The 18,321-nt window shown below is 45.1% G+C and overlaps 1 protein-coding gene across 1 annotated transcript in view; it reads left to right on the top strand.

Annotated features, from left to right (window-relative positions):
* The window catches only part of GPR161 (G protein-coupled receptor 161), a 46,914-nt gene extending 34,895 nt beyond the window's left edge, over positions 1 to 12,019 (top strand). Inside the window, exon 5 of the mRNA XM_063955661.1 lies at positions 8,987 to 12,019. Within this exon, the coding sequence (XP_063811731.1) occupies positions 8,987 to 9,219 (233 nt within the window). The 3' untranslated portion in view covers positions 9,220 to 12,019. The remainder of the gene's footprint in view (positions 1 to 8,986) is intronic.
* The last annotated feature ends 6,302 nt before the right edge of the window (positions 12,020 to 18,321 follow it).

Raw genomic sequence — 18,321 nt, 5'->3', positions numbered from 1 at the left:
ATCTGTTGGTTATCACTAATTAATTTTTTGTTAACTCAGCAGATTATACACTCCTGTCTAATCCGCTGCATTAAAATGCCTATTGTGACACTACCGTCGGACATTGATACAGAAGGTGGTTCAACACCATACTAGGTAACAAACCTTTCAATCCAGTGGTGCTTTGATTAACTCACGGGATATCATCACAGGAGACTCCAGCTATCCACCTGTTGATAGTGGACATATGTTAAGCTACTCCTGCGATTATATAATACATTTTCATCTTTTGCGGTATTTACTGTTTATTAATTTGAAATTACCTTGGTATTTATATTTGTGTTTGGAATACCTTATCTTGTCTGTCACACTATATTTTAAATGATCCATAATAAAGGTTAAATTTCACTGTCTCATTTTCTCAATAAGAGTGCCCCAGCATAGTCTTTCTTTTCCCTTCTTGATTTTTTTCGACCTCAAGTTTGGTCAAGCGGTCTTGCAGGAGCCTCCGCGATCTCCCTCCCGTTCTGGGAGCTTTGGTACATCCCCATGGTACTAATATGTTTCAGGTAATTAAAATCCTGTTATCTCTTTGGATTTGTCTCCCAAAGAACGTTTTTTTTGGATGTGTTTGGGGCTCTACGTATCTATGTGGAGAGGACTGCCTCTATCAGGAGGTCAGATGCCCTTTTTGTCCTGTTTGGGTCCACAAACATGGCTAGGCTGTGAATAAGCAAACCTTGGCCAGATCGATTAGAATGGTGATTGCACAAACTTATGCGCAGGCTGGACTCCCAGCTCCTGCTGCTATTAATTCCCTTTCTACTAGGTATGTTGGACCTTCTTGGGCGGCTACTTGGTCCTCGGTGAACACGTTTCTTAGGTTCTATGCCTTTGATACATTCTCCTCCCAGGATGCTTGCTTTGAACGCCGGATTCTCATATCCACTAAGGCGCGTCCCCTCCCTTGAGGAACTGCTTTAAGACATCCCCGATGTTTTCCCTGTGGAAACCAATGTAACCTGCTGCAGAAAAGGAGTTATGGCAGACTTACCATTGTTAACTCATTTCTGTGAGGTACATTGGGTTCCACAGGGCGACCACCCTGATTTGGTTGGCTTTAGTATGACATTAGCCGCTGGTACAGTCTCCTGTTGTGAGAATGTGGTTCTATGTGACTAACATCTGCCTTCTCTCTTGCCTGTTACTGCATTGGACTGGTTGACCAATCTGAGCTCTCCGTGCCTGGAGGAGGCCCCAATGCATCCTGGGACAGCCTAAAGCTTTAGCCTGTTGGTGCCTCTGGATCAAGATCCACTCTACACCCCGACGTTTTCCCTGTGGAACCCAATGTACCTCGCAGAAAGCGAGTTAACAATGGTAAGTCTACCATAACTCTCCTTTTACTCACTTAGGATGTGAGCTACCATTATAATAAGACATGACTATAGTATAGAAAATAAAATGTGCTTTTATTAATGGATAAATAGTATTTAAATGCAAATACATTTTCTGTATTGTAGACAATAAAAATGTCTGGCATAAAAATAATATAAGACCCAAAATGTAATAGTAAAAATCAAATCAAAAATCAATCAAAGAAAAGTATGATCAGCAGGGGCAGGTTAAGAAAAGAGGGGGGCCTGTGTGCACACCATGTGGGACCCATCCTCTCTGCGGCACAGTAGGCTCCGCGCATTTCTTCAGACACATGATACCAGCTATGTTACAGGCAACAAATCTCTACTGTGCATGCGTGCATCACCGGGAAAATGGTTACTATGATTTTTTTGCTGCAGCAGTAGCGCTAACACGGGACTCTGGAGAGGTAAGCAATAGAACATGGGTGCAGGGTGTGCGGTGTGGGCCCTTGTGCACCGCACACACTTCTCCCATTATAGTTACGCCTATGGTCACAAGATAAAAATCAGCATATAATTAATAAACCTAAAAATAAAGCATGAAAGTTTTCAAAGTCTTGATGAAATTCTGCTTGTAACTCTTTTCCTGGCACTCAGTTGCCTTGTCAGGCAGTGCAGAGTTACACCTTTTAAAGCTCTGTTGGTGTCAGGAGACAGGCACTTGCTGGCTGTATTTTATCTCCACAATGGTACAAATGTTTGGATGTGGCCATGGCGCCCCTACGCTTTGTACTCGCCATTACAGCCATGGTGGAGCGAGGTGGGGTATTGAGGGAGGGATTAATCCAGACGCAAAGTGTAATGGGCTGCCTGATCCACCAAGTGGGGCAAGCCACCAGAATGCAGACCCCTGGTTAACTGCGGGAAAAAAGGCCCTACTAGAAACTGAGGGATTGTCTCGTGTACAGATATGCATGCGACCTCTATTAGATCATGCTAAAGTTTTTTTTATGTTATTGCGTTCTCTGATGCACATATAGAAAAGCATGTGTATATAAAATGCGCAATCACGTTAGACATTGCTGATATAAACAGTGCTTGGTTTGGACTTGATGCAACTAATGAAGTATGCTGGGTGAACATTAAGGGGTAAATTTATTAAAGCTCCTAAAAATAAAAATTATTGGTGTTGCCCATCGCAACCAATCAGATTCCGTCTATCATTTCTCTATTGCATCCTAGAAAAAGATAGACATAATCTGATTGGTTGCCATTTCAACATCACCTTCATTTTCTCTTTCATCCACTAGGGGACACTGGAGTCCTATACAGTAGGGGTGTGAAGCTTGCAACCGGAGGTGTGGCACAATCTAAAATTAGCGTTGTGTGCACAGCCGGTTCCTCCCCCTTCACATCCCTCCTCCCTCAGTTTAGAAAATTGTGCTAGGAGGTACAAGCACAAGAAAAGGAGCTCCTGCTCCTTGAAGTTTTCTTTGTTTATTTAAAACAATTTTAATTTATTTATTTTTTGTAGTCATTCATGACTGGCCCAATCCCTCCTAACTAAAGGGAGGGTGCAGGTTTTAAAAACACTTTAAGAAGAGCCCAATCCCACCTAGCAAAGGAGGGAACAGGCAGAACCTACGTGGATATAGCCCAATCCTTCCTAACAAAAGAAAGGTGCAGGCGTTACTGAAAGGAGACTAAGATCCCAATAAATGGATCTGCTTCTCTCTTCCTAATACAAAGATCCGGAACACAGAGACAGTGAGTACTGGTTGTATTTCAGGGCCCTTAGTCAGACACATGAGGCTGTGTCACGGCGGGTGCAGCATCCCCCGCCCGTTCCCCTATTATAGTTATTTAATTTTCAAACTTTACCGCCAGCACTGCACGGGAGACAGGAGAAGGAGCTTCACACTCAGCGCTGTCCCAGAGCGCTCGCATGTTTCTCCCGCTGGCCGCGGAAGAAGGTCAAGGGGAGACTGCGGGCTGTATCCCTCACCGCCGCCCGCCCGCTGACGAGCAGCTGATGCACAGCCGCCCGCTCGGATGGTCCCGCCGGCCGCTGAAGCGCGCCTGCCCGGCACTTCCCACCGCCTTGCTGATGCACAGCCGCCCGCACGGATGGTCCCGTCCGGCCGCTGAAGCGTGCCTGCCCGGCACTTCCCACCGCCTCGCTGAGGCACAACCGCTATTCCCGTCAGCTGCACAGAGAGCGGAGGGCTGAGAGAGACGGGGGCACAGTAAGGGCCAATACTCTTCAAAAGAGCTATAGCAGGGTGAGCGGCGGCTATAACAGATATATGAGGGGGGTTTTAATGAAGTACATAAAAAATTTTAGTGGCGGCCATCTTTACATACAGTAAGAGGCGCCAAGTGACTTTTCAGCAAAAGTACAGCCCCCACTAGTGACATTATTTCCCTCAGCCAGTGAAAGGACAGAGGGAGGGGTTTTTTATACCTAGGTTAGACTTAGGAAAGATGTAGAATTGCTCCCTCTGCTGGTAGTTTTTAGTTTAGGTCTCTGCTGCAAAGGATTTGTTTGACATTAAATCAAGCATCTTTATGCTTTATAATTTTCAAGGGACTTCTAATACAAAGATCCTAGGAAAATTTAGGGAATGTCTGGATATCAACCCCGACCTCAGAACTGAATCACAGTTTTAGTATGCGAGGGTTGCAAAGAGGCTGTTGTTTAGTGTACTTAATTTTTATTTATTTTTTCACAGAATCCAGCCAGATAAATCCAGTATACAACTGTTCCCGTCATCTACTGCGGTATTCCGTTACCTTAGATGCAAGTTCCTCAACATATAATTTTGCCATACTATTTATATTTTCAACGGATTTCTATTATAAAGATCCTAACGAAAATACAAGGAAGAAAGCGGATACAAACTCTACCATCGGAGCTGAGTTACGGTTTGAGGTGTAGAGGTTGCATATAGGCTGGCGTTTCTCTTTTTATTTAATTTTTATTTATTTATATAAATATATTTTTGTCCTGTTCTAGTTTTTTGTCCTGTTCTAGTTTCTATATAAAGAAGGGAACAGTAATTCCAGCCGGATCCGATAACTTTGCTTCCGTCATCTCTCATAGCCTTTCTCTTCCTAGTTAAAGGGTGAAAGCGCCACGAAAGATCCTGGTAGGGGGTTTCCATGACCGGTTTCATGCAAAGACCTCCAACGGGACAGAGACCTGTTATGGTGGTACGTAATGTATCACGAACAGCACACTGGTTCGAGCCCGAGGAAGGCGGTCCGGGGGTGTGCGATTCCTGCTTAGACAGGGACGCTCCACCCGGGAGCAGTGCTCCGGCTAGGACAAGGATAACCTTGTAGATAGAATCTCCGATGGGATACCGGAATCCCGCACGCAACAATCAGTGTTGCGGGATTCTCAAAGACGATGGATGACTTGCTCATCAGGTTAACGCCTCTCGCAGTAGCGGTAACGATGTGCAAGGCGGTTAAAAGGGCCTCTTCCTCTCGTACCGGAAACGAGAAGAAAGCGGGTCTTTCTCATTAATGCAATGGGTGAGTTGATTGAATCTAACCTAGACGCCGAATTGCCTTGTCCACTTCTGGAAATCACAACAATCTGTGATCCGAGACTTTAAGATACAATGAGTAAAGGAGCCCGTAGATTCGACTTGTTCGAATTCCAAAAGCGCGTTCAGCAGCGTTTTCCAATTCCTAAATCCCTCCAGTCTCAAATGGAGGAGGTAGGAACCAACCTGACCAACTGTTTCAATTTCCAAAAAAAAAGGGTTTCCAGTAACTTATCCCCTTCCTAAGAGTATAATGGATAAGTGGGAGTTTATGCCGCTTGTGGGTGTTTTCCTAGGAAGGTTGTCTAAGAAGACAATCTTACCGTTACCTCATATAACGACCTTAGGAGGTTGACGCAGTTTTAACGTAAATTTTTGTGGCAGGTGCAGCACAAAGACCTACGGTCGTCTGCGCATGGGTTGACAAGGCCATGGGAGCATGGTCTGGACGCATAGTACAGGCTAGTTAAAAAAAAAAAAAAAAAAATATATAGAAAAAATGGCTTGGAAGCCGTTACCCAACTGGCGTAATACATTCGAGATTCAGCTTCACACTTGTATCAAGCCTCTAGGGATATTCACACCAAGGTGCGATAGAATACCCCCCTTTTGAGGACGAAATGTTTTTCCGTCCAGTGTTGGACAAGTGGATTTCGCAGGCTACAGCGTCCACTTGTCTGCCTACTCCTTATACAAGAACCTTTACACAGGTTAGGAGAGGTTATTCGGGAACAGCGGGGAATTCTTTTAAAGCTCAGTCCTTGCGAGCCCGAGGAATAGTTTTTTGGTACACAAGTACGTGGGGGCAGAGGTAGAGGCCGCTCACAGGCAGCCAGAAAGCGGGATGAATCTGCTGACAAGACCGTGACAAGACGGTCTCGCGGCTCACCTGGGATTCCCCTTGGTGGGCGAAAGTCTGAAGTTGCCTCAGTGCCCTCAGAAAGAATAAGAACTACTGCCGGCAATGGAAAGATTGCTACATTCAGAGGTCTTTCTCCCGGTTGCCGCCTCTCCGTGAGGAATGGCTCTCTCCTCCAATCCTTTTGTCAATGCCAAGTCAGACAGGACAGTCCGGCCGATACTCAATTTAAAAGTTTTTAACCGGTCTCTAAGTGTCTACAAATTCAAACTGGAATCAATCCAGTCGATCCTTGCAAGTTTAGAACATACAGATCTGCATATCCCAATCTGGGCCCCTCACCAGGCTTACTTAAGGTTTGCACTGCTGAGGGATCGCTACCAATTCAGGGCCTGGCCGTTCAGTTTATCACTGGCCCCAAGACTCTTGACAGAAGTTCATGGCATTCATGGTTGCAGACTTGGGACTGTTGAAGTCAAGATTCGTCCTTATCTAGGCGACATGCTTATCAATGCAGCCTCTCGAGACCAATTGATCAGGGATGTTCAGACCTCCCATCCATTCTCGTTCAACATGGGGAGATTGTGAATTTCCAGAGATCCAACCTCTGGCCAACTCAACGGATACTACTGAGAGGATTCCTACCAAAGAACAAGGTCCAGGACCTACAGACTCAGGTACTGAGGTCCGGGACGATTTTCTACACCTCTGTGTGGAATTGTTCGGGAAGTTGGTGGCGAACTTCATTCCCGTCCATTACAGATGAACCTCATTGCTCAGGGAGCACGGTCATACTGGCTTCTATGTCGAAGACTCCGACTTCCAACACGCTTACGCACTTCCTTCCTTTATTTGTCATTGCACAGGAATCTCGCAGCAGGCTACAGATTCGACATTTGGGATTGGTGGTTCCTGCCAGCAGACGCCAGCCTCAAAGGTTGGGGTGCCGTCTTAGAATAGCATTAGTTTCGGAGCAGTTGGACGCTCCTGGAGAATACCTCTTTCTTGGCCAAAGAGGCCAGGTCATTGGTCAACACATAGGGATGCAGTCGGACACCGTCACGACGACGGCATACGTAAACCGTCAAGGAGGAAAAAGGAACGGAATGGTGTTAAAGGAAGCCACGAAGAATGTATCCGGGACAAAGGGTCCAACAGCTGAAGGAGTGGACACATTAACACTTTCTTGGTGTTACAGGAGGGTTTACATTTTTCCACCTTTCCAACTCATTCTCAGGGTTCTGAAAAGGGTTGAAACGAGAGCGAGTGTCTGTGATTCTAATCGCACCAGATTGGCCCGCTGCGTGGGTTACCAACGGAAGATCCTTTAAGGTTATCTCAGAGAGGGGCCCTGCTATCTCGGGGACCGTTCCAACATACAGAAACGGGATACTTTTAACGGGGCGGTTATTGAAACCCGGATCCTATGAAACAGAGGGATAACAGGATCGACTATACTTAGGATGATTGCCGCTAGAAGGCCGGTCACAGCCATACACTACTACAAGCCTTAGTAGAGGTCATAGGGCTAGTGTCATGAGGTGGGTGGAATTCGGCGAACTTCCACTTCTACAGACTTCTACTTTTCCTTTTGGCAGGTCAGGAAGTAGGACTGAGGCTCTGGTTCTCTGAGCGGTCAAGTTTCGGTTCCATCCATCCTATTTCGACAGCGGTTAACAGCCTTGCCTGAGGTTCAAACCTTTTTACAAGGGGTTCGGGGGATCCAACCCCCTTCTTCGTCCTCCTGCGTCTTGGCACTTAAACATGGTGTTTAAACAGACCTGAAATATCTATCTTAGACGGTCACGTTAATGCTGGCCTTGGCTCCGGGCAGGCGGTTTTCTGGGTTGGGAGCTTTTACGGCAGATCTCAGTACGAAACCAGCTCTCTTTCCTATGGTTGTTTCGGTGCTTCGAGTAACCTAACCGATTGTTATATATATATATATATATTTTCCGGGTATCACAGCTAGCGACGTGTCCTGGTTTACCTACGCGTTACATTGTCCTTCAGAAGGTCGGACCATTTCTTGGTTCTTTGTGATGAGCCTCAGAAGCGTTGGCCAGCATCTGAGCAGTCTTGGACTAGACTTGCCATTCGGCAAACTTACATTTCCTGTGGCAAACTGGTTCCGTTTCAGACGGGTGCTCCTACCACCCGACCAGTGGGAGACTCCTGGGCGGCGGCCAGAGGGGTTTCCACTACTTAACTTTGCAGAGCGGCAATGTGGACCTCAGCCCACAGGTTCGCAAGATTTTACGGGTTAATTCTTTTGCGTCCGGGGACTCTAAGTTCGGACGTTTAGTTTTGCAGGACACCGACAGCACCTCCCTCCCTGGGAGATGACTTTGGGACGTCCCCTACTGTATAGGACTCCAGTGTCCCCTAGTGGATGAAAGAGAAAAGAGGATTTTGGTACTTACCGATGAATCCTCTAGGGGACACTGGACGCCCGCCTCGATGCTGTCAGCCTGCTGGGTTCACACTTCCTGTTCAAAGGACTCTTGTGACTCACATGGTTAGTCCCTGGACTTAGACGAACAAGGTCATAGGATCAAATCACATTGGGGCTCTGTGCCTAATATGGATTTTACAAAGTTTGTACAAACAGCGTTAGTTTTTCAGTTAAGAGTTCTTGGGTGCTGTTTGATAGGTTGTACGGTTCGGTTCCTCGCCATGTGCTCAAGTATCATGTCCTATTCTCTCAGTCAAATTTTCTAAACTGAGGGAGGAGGGATGTGAAGGGGGAGGAACCGGCTGTGCACACAATGCTAATTTTAGATTGTGCCACACCTCCGGTTGCAAGCTTCACACCCCTACTGTATAGGACTCCAGTGTCCCCTAGAGGATTCAGAGAAATGGATTTATCGGTAAGTACCAAAATCCTCTTTTTAGACGCTTTAGTAAATTTACCCCTAAGATCATCTTTAAATATTCAAATCTGTTGGACCAAAAGAAGTGTCTGAGCCATGTTCCAGTGTATATGAAGGCCTGACATGTCATTCAGTTTTTGTAAAATATATTGTATATGGGAACTGGTGAATTCTGTACAATGACTTGCAATGTGGATTATTGGGAATGTTAGTTTTGTATTTCTTGTAAACAAAAGATAAATAGTCCACCGTCTAAAAGTAACACTAGAATAGTTTGATTACCTTTTTGTCATCTGTGTTTCAATTACTTTTGCTCAAAGCTTTGCTTCTTACATGAGATCAATGTACTTCTTTCCACAGATTCTAACAAAACATCCGCTGATGAAAAGCCATCCATGTCCTTGGAATCGTATGCATTCAGCTTGGCCAAAGCAATAGAAACCGATGCAAAAATCAGCTTGTTTGGAGAAGAAGTAATGTCATCTGCTGTGCAACCTATGCCAGGGGGTTCTGGTATTAGCCGCGGCAACAGGAATCACGTGATCCAGAAACAGAGGATTGTACTGCAAAGCATTGATGAAGGGACCATGTGATATGTTTTTAGTACTAAAACAATGCTGCCAGTCGAAGAGACTCCCATGATAGGAGATTAATACAAAGTAATTCCATTTATTTCATGCAGAAGGAAATGATACGTTTGTTACAGGTGCCCATTTTTGTAGAAATGTCATTAGTACAAAGTATCGCAGCAATACATTGATACCCAGAGTGGTCGCAAGTGAGTGATGCTTCCTTTTGCCACTCTATAGGGTACATTTACTAAGCAGCGATAAGAGCGGAGAAGTTGCCCATGGCAACCGATCAGCACTGAAGTACACTATAATTTGCATACTATAAAATGATACAGAGCTGCTGATTGGTTGATGGGGAAATTTCTCCACTGGCTCACTTCTCCACTCTTATCACTGCTTAGTAAATGTACCTCTTAGGCCTTTATCCACGGTCATTTACCGTGGGTATCCTAATAGGATAGCCTATAATAAAATATCTGGGAAAAATCGCCAAAGACTTCAGTTTTCCTCAACTGATGATTTTCACCACTAATTGGATACCCCCCCCCCCCCCCCCCTAAGTGTTGTTTACCAGTAGTATTAAGCTGCTCGCGTTTTGAAATTATAATCCTTGTCTTACTTTCACATAGGAAAAGGAATTGATTTGGGTGCTAGGTGTTGCTTTTTAATTTTAAGTGCTAGAGAGCAGCACACATTGGTTTTAAAGTTTGCTGGATTTTATACAACTTGTGTATATTCTTTCATAGCAGTAGATCTTTTGTTACATATATTTATTTTTATACTTAATGGCTACATTGAAAATTACTGTTTAGAAAAAAAGTTTTTTTCGATTTCTTTTTAAAGAGAAGTACATTGACCTAACACTACATTTCAGTTGATAGTTCTTGTCCAAGCTTATATGGTACGGTCAGTATCCTTTAGGTCTTTTTAAGTGTACAGTATAAATTCCCTTGCCGGACATGTCAGCAGTATTTTAGATATGACAGATCTACATGACTGTGTGTACCTATATAAATTATTTGAAAGTAAATACTTTGATGATATAACCACTTTGTTGCAGGCGATGACAGGTACTCCATGACCATTTCATGAGGGCAGGTTTGTCTTTTCTGAATTTTCTTTTTGCTGGGGATTCAAAATGTGAAATGTCCTTTTCGTTGTCTGCGTCATAGCTATGTACAGGTGGAGTCTCCCATAGCCATATTGCTTGGAACCAGAAGTATTTTGGATTTCTGATTTTCTGTATTTTGGAATACTGCATACCATAATGAGATATTTTGGGGATGGGACCAAAGTCTGAACACACAATGCATTTCTGTTTCGTATACACATAGCCTGGAAGTTATTTTTTACAATATTTATAACCATTTTTTGTGCATGCAACAAAGTTTGTGAACAGTGAAACATCAAAAAGAAAAGGTGTCACTATCTCCATCACAATGAAAATTTTGTGGCTATGGAAGAGTCCACCTGTTTGTGCGTTGAAGTGGGAAACCCAGGTTTTGAGGCCTGTAATCCCTGTGTAGCCTTTACGTTTGGCATTTTTGAAACTGCTTATATTCAGTATTGCAATTGATTGTTTTCAGCAAGTATTTTTCTCTAGCATCCATAAGGGATATTGGGGCACATTAATACGATGGGTATAGACTGGGTCCAAAGGAGCCAGTGCACTTTAAATTTCTTCCACTGGGTGTGCTGGCTCCTCCCCTCTATGCCCCCTCCTACAGGCAGTTTAGAAAAAAGTGCCCTCAGGAGAGGATGCACACTCTGCAGCTCCAGTTTTTCTTCAATTTATTTTAAACTTTTTGTTTATTTTGGTATGCTGTTTGGGCAACAGCATACCTGCGCCATGGGAGTTAGGGGAGTGGATGGTCACTGGCCTCCTGAGATGCAGCGTCGCTTCCCCACTTGCGGACCGCTGAGGGGTTGTTTGTTCAGTGGGGCACTGCGCCTTGGCTGTCTCAACCGCAGCATGCCACACACCCCTAACATAGCCTGAAGGTGATCTTTGGTGGTGAGTACACACCAGGGGCCATGCTGCAGTGACTTTCTGCAGGTTCACTGTTAGATGTTATATGTTCAGCCGTTGCTGTTTATGTTGCCAGCTGTTGCTGGCCCAGTTGTGTTATGGTATGCTGGTGTGTAAATCTCACCACACTTATTATTGTTATGTTCCTTCTCTCAAGTATGTAATTTCTCCTTCGGGCACTGTTTTACCTATAACTGCCTGTGGGAGGGGGCATAGAGGGGAGGAGCCAGCACACCCAGTGGAAGAAATGTAAAGTGCAGTTGCTCCTTTGGACCCCGTCTATACCCATCGTACTAATGTGTCCCCAATATCCCTTATGGACTACGAGAAAAGAATTTACCGGTAGGTATTTAAAATCCTATTTTTGAAAAAAAAAAAAATTTTGTGGTGTTTGGTAGGAAATGCCTGCGGTCAGAAGACCGATCACAGCATCCGGTTGTTTAGAATCCTGACATGGGCAAGGTAAGTATACTTACCTTACCCTAATGTACCGCTAACCCTCACTGCATAAACCTAACCCTAACCTTCCCTGGAGGTGCCTAAACCGAACGCCCTTCCGACAGCCTAAACCATATGCCACTTCCGCGGCGGCTTACCTCCCTGGCTGCCCAGTACATGCTCGTTCGGGATCCCAGTGGACAGGATTGTGATCCGTCTCGGGATGGCGGCGCCAGCATTTCGATCAGTGTTGAGAATCAGGCGTTGGTATTTTCGATCGGTGTTGGGAATCGGGCATCTGTATTTTGACTGACCCCATTTTTTTTTTTTTTTTCAGCACAATGTCCATATAAATGACACTGCTCTCTAAAGGGAAAGTGAATGGAGCTTTATGGGTCATACATGTAGAAGCTTCCCTTGACGTTAACATTGAATGTACACAATGCTTGCGTGTGCTCTTGCAGTAATACATATGCTGAAAGCTATAGTATCTTCTGGTCAATGTTACCTCACTTTTGGGTAAATTTACTAAGATGGGAGTTATATTTAAGATGGGATGTTGCCCATAGCAACCAATCAGATTCCAGGTATTCTAGAAGGTGCTAGATAAATGAGAAGTAGAATTTGGTTGCTATGGGCAACATCCCATCTTAAATAGAACTCCCATCTTAGTAAATTTACACCTTTTGTTTACAAGTCTTAACACAGGACTTTCATATCCTATATTTGCAGAATGACAGGGGGTTGGTTTTTTTCCTTGTTTAGGGTGCAGCTGAGTTTTGGAGTACTTAAAAGTTTCAGGAACAGAAACTGAGGGTTTTTTAAGAAGAGACCAAAGACTTTAGAGGACCGAGACAAATGGTTGGTTGGGACTACTTTAGAAATGATGCGTGAACATCATTTGGATGTGATCATGCTGCTTAAAATAATCCATTTGTTTTACAGGCAGAACTCAAGTGTTGTAAGGTTAGATTATTGTTTTACAGTTTGTTGTGGAAAAATATCCTTTTTATAGTGCCTGTAGTCCTAAATGTCCATTTCCTCCACATAGGCAATACCGACTGTTTTCTGCCATCTTGTCAAGCGCTCTTATGTACAGTATTGCCAGTCTTAAAACATTCGTATTTAAGAGTTCATGTACAGTTAGGATTATCTCATCATCGTGTATGAGTAATATTTGCATCATTTAAAGGGATTAAATCCTAACATCATTCAGTATAATTATCGTGGTATTACTATCTTTCATTAGGGGGCATATATTAAGCCTTGTAGAGTCATAAAGTGAAGAGAGAGATAAAGTACCAGCCGGTCAGCTCCTAAATGCCATATTACATGCTGTGTTTAAAACTTGAGAGTTAAGAGCCGATTGGCTGGTACTTTCTCTCTTCACTTTATCACTCTCTAATGCTTAGTATGTCTCCCTCTAGGTGTTTACTGGATACTATAGATTGTAAGCTTGCGAGCAGGGCCTTCCTACCTCTATGACTGTTTGTTATTACCCAGTTTTGTTATATCATTGTTATTTCCAATTGCAAAGCGCAACGGAACTTGCTGCGCTATATAAGAAATGATTAATAAATAAATAATAAATCATTAATAGCTAGACCTTTTGAATGGAAAGAGGAGGCTGCATTTCATCACTTTGTGTAGGAATCTACTTGTTTGGGGAAACTTGTGCACACCTGAAATAACATAACACAGTAGCTTATATAAAATCTGTGTGTGAGGGGGGGGGGGGGGGGGGGGGTGCAGGCCTATGGTGCAGCCTACATACTGTTTTAAGATATCATACACTTCATATTTTGCAGATGCACCCACTTATGGAAAAAGGTGCCCAGATGTTGGGGATCAGGTGGCTGCATCTGTGGGGGGAGCAAAATATTGCATATACTGCCTACACCTTCCACTGCATTCCTAACCAGAGATGGACACAGAAGCACAAAATTTGCCAATGCCACAGTAGGCGTCTTGTGTAAATAGACACGTCTTGCCAGCTAATTTGATCCAGTGCTGCAACGACACAGCATCAGATCACTTCTAGGAAGCACTGGCTGCTTTGCGCCCAGGATACTGGGCAGACATGCCACCATTTTCTGGGACGCTGGCCATCAAAGTACCTTGTCCACCCTGAAAGGCTGCAGCTTAGGGGGCACTGCGACTTCCCTCTCCCTGTACATATTTTTAATTCTGCAGTAAGTGTCTGAGGGATTAACTCAGTGCCACATTTCATGTGAGGGTGAGGAATAAATCGCAGTGTAAGAGGAGGTGCTTTCCCTGTGCCCATGGTAACTGTGCTTGGTAAACTTCATTGAACCCTATGAAGCAGTGCTGACAGAGGGAACGCTGACACTATGGATACATGACAAAGGGACATACTGCATCTATGTGTGTTTAATGTGTATTCTCAGCAGTTTGTTCAATGAACCCTATTTAAAGTGCTAATTTATTTGCTTACCGAGCAGTAAATACAGCTTACGGTAAACATATCCTGTACTGTTACAATACTTTTTTTCTTTAAAGTTAGAATACTGATCTTAGGGAACAGGTTTTAGAGTGTTTTTGTTGACTGATCAACATCAAGTCTTAAAAGTGTACCACTAAATATAAATACCATTTCTTCCGCCTTACCAGTTTATCTGATATTATGTCTGTATTGCCAACGTCTGTACTCTTTGACAGCCAACTTTGAACTGTATTTTCTGTTTTTGTTTGCTTCAAGTATTTTTGCATGTAGTTTGTTTTTTTTCTGATCTGTAAATATCTGCACATTGTGCATGTCATGATTTCACTTGCTAATAAAACACATTTTGTACTTTAAAAAATAGTGTTACATGTTTGATTTGAAAAAAATCTATAAATGCCATACTTGTTATACTTGCTCCCATAAATGCTAATGTGTATCAATAATATGCGCAGTTATGAGAAAATTGGAAATACTTCTATAAATTAGCAACCTTACATAGTTTCCAGACCTTTACCCCCTGCCACTAGGTAATACCTTAAGGAACTTACTTTGTTATGAGGAAATGTTTGCACATTGCTAAACGGTCCAGCAAACATTTTGATATTTCTGACCAGATTCCACATATGTTAGTGAGTGTGCGGTGTCATGTATAAATTATTTTTCTCTAACGTCCTAGTGGATGCTGGGAACTCCGTAAGGACCATGGGGAATAGCGGGCTCCGAAGGAGGCTGGGCACTCTAGAAAGATCTTAGACTACCTGGTGTGCACTGGCTCCTCCCACTATGACCCTCCTCCAAGCCTCAGTTAGATTTCGTGCCCGGCCGAGGTTGGATGCACACTAGGGGCTCTCCTGAGCTCTTAGAAAGTTATAGTCTTAGAATTTTTTTTTTTTCAGTGAGACCTGCTGGCAACAGGCTCACTGCAGCGAGGGACTAAGGGGAGAAGAAGCGAACTCGCCTGCTTGCAGCCGGATTGGGCTTCTTAGGCTACTGGACACCATTAGCTCCAGAGGGATCGACCGCAGGCCCAGCCTTGATGTTCGGTCCCGGAGCCGCGCCGCCGTCCCCCTTACAGAGCCAGAAGCAGGAAGATGGTCCGGAAAATCGGCGGCATGAAGACATCCTGTCTTCACCAAGGTAGCGCACAGCACTGCAGCTGTGCGCCATTGCTCCTCATACACACTTCACACTCCGGTCACTGAGGGTGCAGAGCGCTGGGGGGGGGCGCTCTGAGGCAGCAATAAAAACACCTTGGCTGGCTAAAATACCTCAATATATAGCCCCTGGGGCTATATATGAGGTAAATACCCCTGCCAGAATCCCAAAATAAGCGGGAGAATAGGCCGCGAAAAAGGGGCGGAGCCTATCTCCTCAGCACACTGGCGCCATTTTTCCCTCACAGCTCGGCTGGAAGGAAGCTCCCTGGCTCTTCCCTGCATTTCTACAATACAGTAAGAGGGAAAAAGAGAGGGGGGGCACTAAATTGGCACTGTATACAGTATAAGCAGCTATTAGGGACATAACTCAGTTAGTCCCTGTATATATATAGCGCTCTGGTGTGTGCTGGCATACTCTTACTCTGTCCCCCCAAAGGGCTTTTGTGGGTCCTGTCCTCTATTTGAGCATTCCCTGTGTGTGTGGAGTGTGTCGGTACGGCTGTGTCGACATGTTTGAGGAGGATAATGATGTGGAGGGGGAGCAGATGCCTTTAGCAGAGATGTCACCCCCTGCGGGGCAGACACCGGAGTGGATGGTATTATGGCAAGAAATGAGTGCACGTATAGACTCCTTACATAAAAAATTTGACGACATGCCGACTGTGGGACAGCCGAGTCTTCAGCTCGTGCCGGTCCAAGGGTCTCAAAAGTCATCAGGGGCTCTAAAACGCCCGTTATCTCAGGTGGCACAAGTAGATGTCGACACGGATACTGACGCCAGTGTCGACGACGATGAGTCAAATTTAATGCCCGTTAAGGCCATTCGCTGCATGATTGAGGCAATGAAAGAGGTGTTAAATATTTCTGATTTACATCCAGGTACCACAAAAAAGGGTATTATGTTTGGGGAGAAAAAACTACCTGTAGTTTTTCCCCCGTCAGATGAATTAAATGAAGTGTGTGAAGAAGCGTGGGCTTCCCCTGATAAGAAATTGGTGATTCCTAAGAAATTACTAATGGCGTTCCCTTTCCCGCCAGAGGATAGGTTACGTTGGGAAACACCCCCGAGGGTGGATAAAGCGCTCACACGTTTGTCAAAAAAGGTGGCACTACCGTCCCAGGATACGGCCGCCCTTAAGGAACCTGCTGATAGAAGGCAGGAGGCGATCCTGAAGTCTGTATATACACACTCAGGCATTATACTCAGACCAGCAATTGCGTCAGCTTGGATGTGCAGTGCTGCCGCTGCATGGTCAGATAACCTGTCAGAAAATATTGACACACTAGACAGAGACACGATCCTGTTAACAATTGACCATATCAAAGACTCAGTCTTATACATGAGAGATGCACAGAGGGAAATCTGCCGGCTGGCATCTAAAGTAAGTGCACTATCTATCTCTGCTAGGAGATGCTTATGGACTCGCCAGTGGACTGGAGATGCAGATTCCAAAAGGCACATGGAAGTTTTGCCTTATAAAGGGGAGGAATTATTTGGGGATGGTCTCTCCGACCTAGTTTCCACAGCAACGTCTGGGAAGTCAGCATTTTTACCCCATGTCCCCTCACAGCCTAAGAAGGCGCCATTTTATCAGGTTCAGTCCTTTCGATCCCAGAAAAATAAGCGGGGAAAAGGAGGGTCTTTTCTGTCTAGAGGCAGAGGCAGGGGAAAAAGGCTGCAGCAAACAGCAGGTTCCCAGGAACAAAAGTCCTCCCCCGCTTCCTCTTCCAAGTCCGCCGCATGACGGTGGGGCTTCACAAGCGGAGCCAGGTACGGTGGGGGCCCGCCTCAGGAATTTCAGCGATCAGTGGGTTCGCTCACAGGTAGATCCCTGGATCCTTCAAATAGTATCTCAGGGATACAGGCTGGAATTCGAGGCGATTCCACCCCGCCGTTTCCTAAAATCCGCCTTGCCGATTGCTCCCTCAGACAGGGAGGCAGTGCTAGCGGCAATTCACAAGCTGTATTCCCAGCAGGTGATAATCAAGGTACCCCTACTTCAACAAGGCCGGGGTTACTATTCCACACTATTTGTGGTACCGAAACCGGACGGTTCGGTGAGACCCATTCTAAATTTGAAGTCCTTGAACACATACAAAAATTCAAGTTCAAGATGGAATCGCTCAGGGCGGTTATTGCAAGCCTGGACGAGGGGGATTACATGGTATCCCTGGACATCAAGGATGCTTACCTGCATGTCCCCATTTACAATTCTCACCAGGAGTACCTCAGATTTGTGGTACAGGATTGCCATTACCAATTCCAGACGCTGCCGTTTGGACTCTCCACGGCACCGAGGGTATTTACCAAGGTTATGGCGGAAATGATGATACTCCTTCGAAAAAAGGGAGTTTTAATTATCCCATACTTGGACGATCTCCTAATAAAGGCACGATCCAAGGAACAGTTGTTAGTGGGAGTAGCACTATCTCAGGAAGTGCTGAGCCAGCACGGTTGGATTCTGAATATCCCAAAGTCACAGCTGGTCCCCACGACACGTCTAATGTTCCTGGGAATGATTCTGGACACGGCCCAGAAAAAAGTGTTTCTCCCGGAGGAGAAAGCCAGGGAGTTGTCTTCTCTAGTCAGAGACCTCCTAAAACCAAAACAGGTATCGGTGCATCACTGCACGCGGGTCCTGGGAAAGATGGTAGCTTCTTACGAAGCAATTCCATTCGGCAGGTTCCATGCCAGAATCTTTCAGTGGAACCTGTTGGACAAGTGGTCCGGATCGCATCTTCAGATGCATCGTTTAATAACCCTGTCTCCACGAACCAGGGTGTCTCTTCTGTGGTGGCTGAACAGTGCTCATCTTCTGGAGGGCCGCAGATTCGGCATACAGGACTGGGTCCTGGTGACCACGGATGCCAGCCTAAGGGGCTGGGGGGCAGTCACAAAGGGAAGAAATTTCCAGGGACTATGGTCAAGTCAGGAGACTGCCCTTCACATAAATATTCTGGAACTAAGGGCCATTTACAATGCCCTAAGTCAAGCAAAATCCCTGCTTCTACACCAGCCGGTGCTGATCCAGTCA

Source organism: Pseudophryne corroboree, chromosome 2 (assembly GCF_028390025.1).
Source record: "Pseudophryne corroboree isolate aPseCor3 chromosome 2, aPseCor3.hap2, whole genome shotgun sequence".
In the NCBI taxonomy this organism is placed as follows: Eukaryota; Metazoa; Chordata; class Amphibia; order Anura; family Myobatrachidae; genus Pseudophryne; species Pseudophryne corroboree.
Note: the sequence above shows the minus strand (reverse complement) of the source record. Positions and strands in the feature narration are given on the sequence as shown.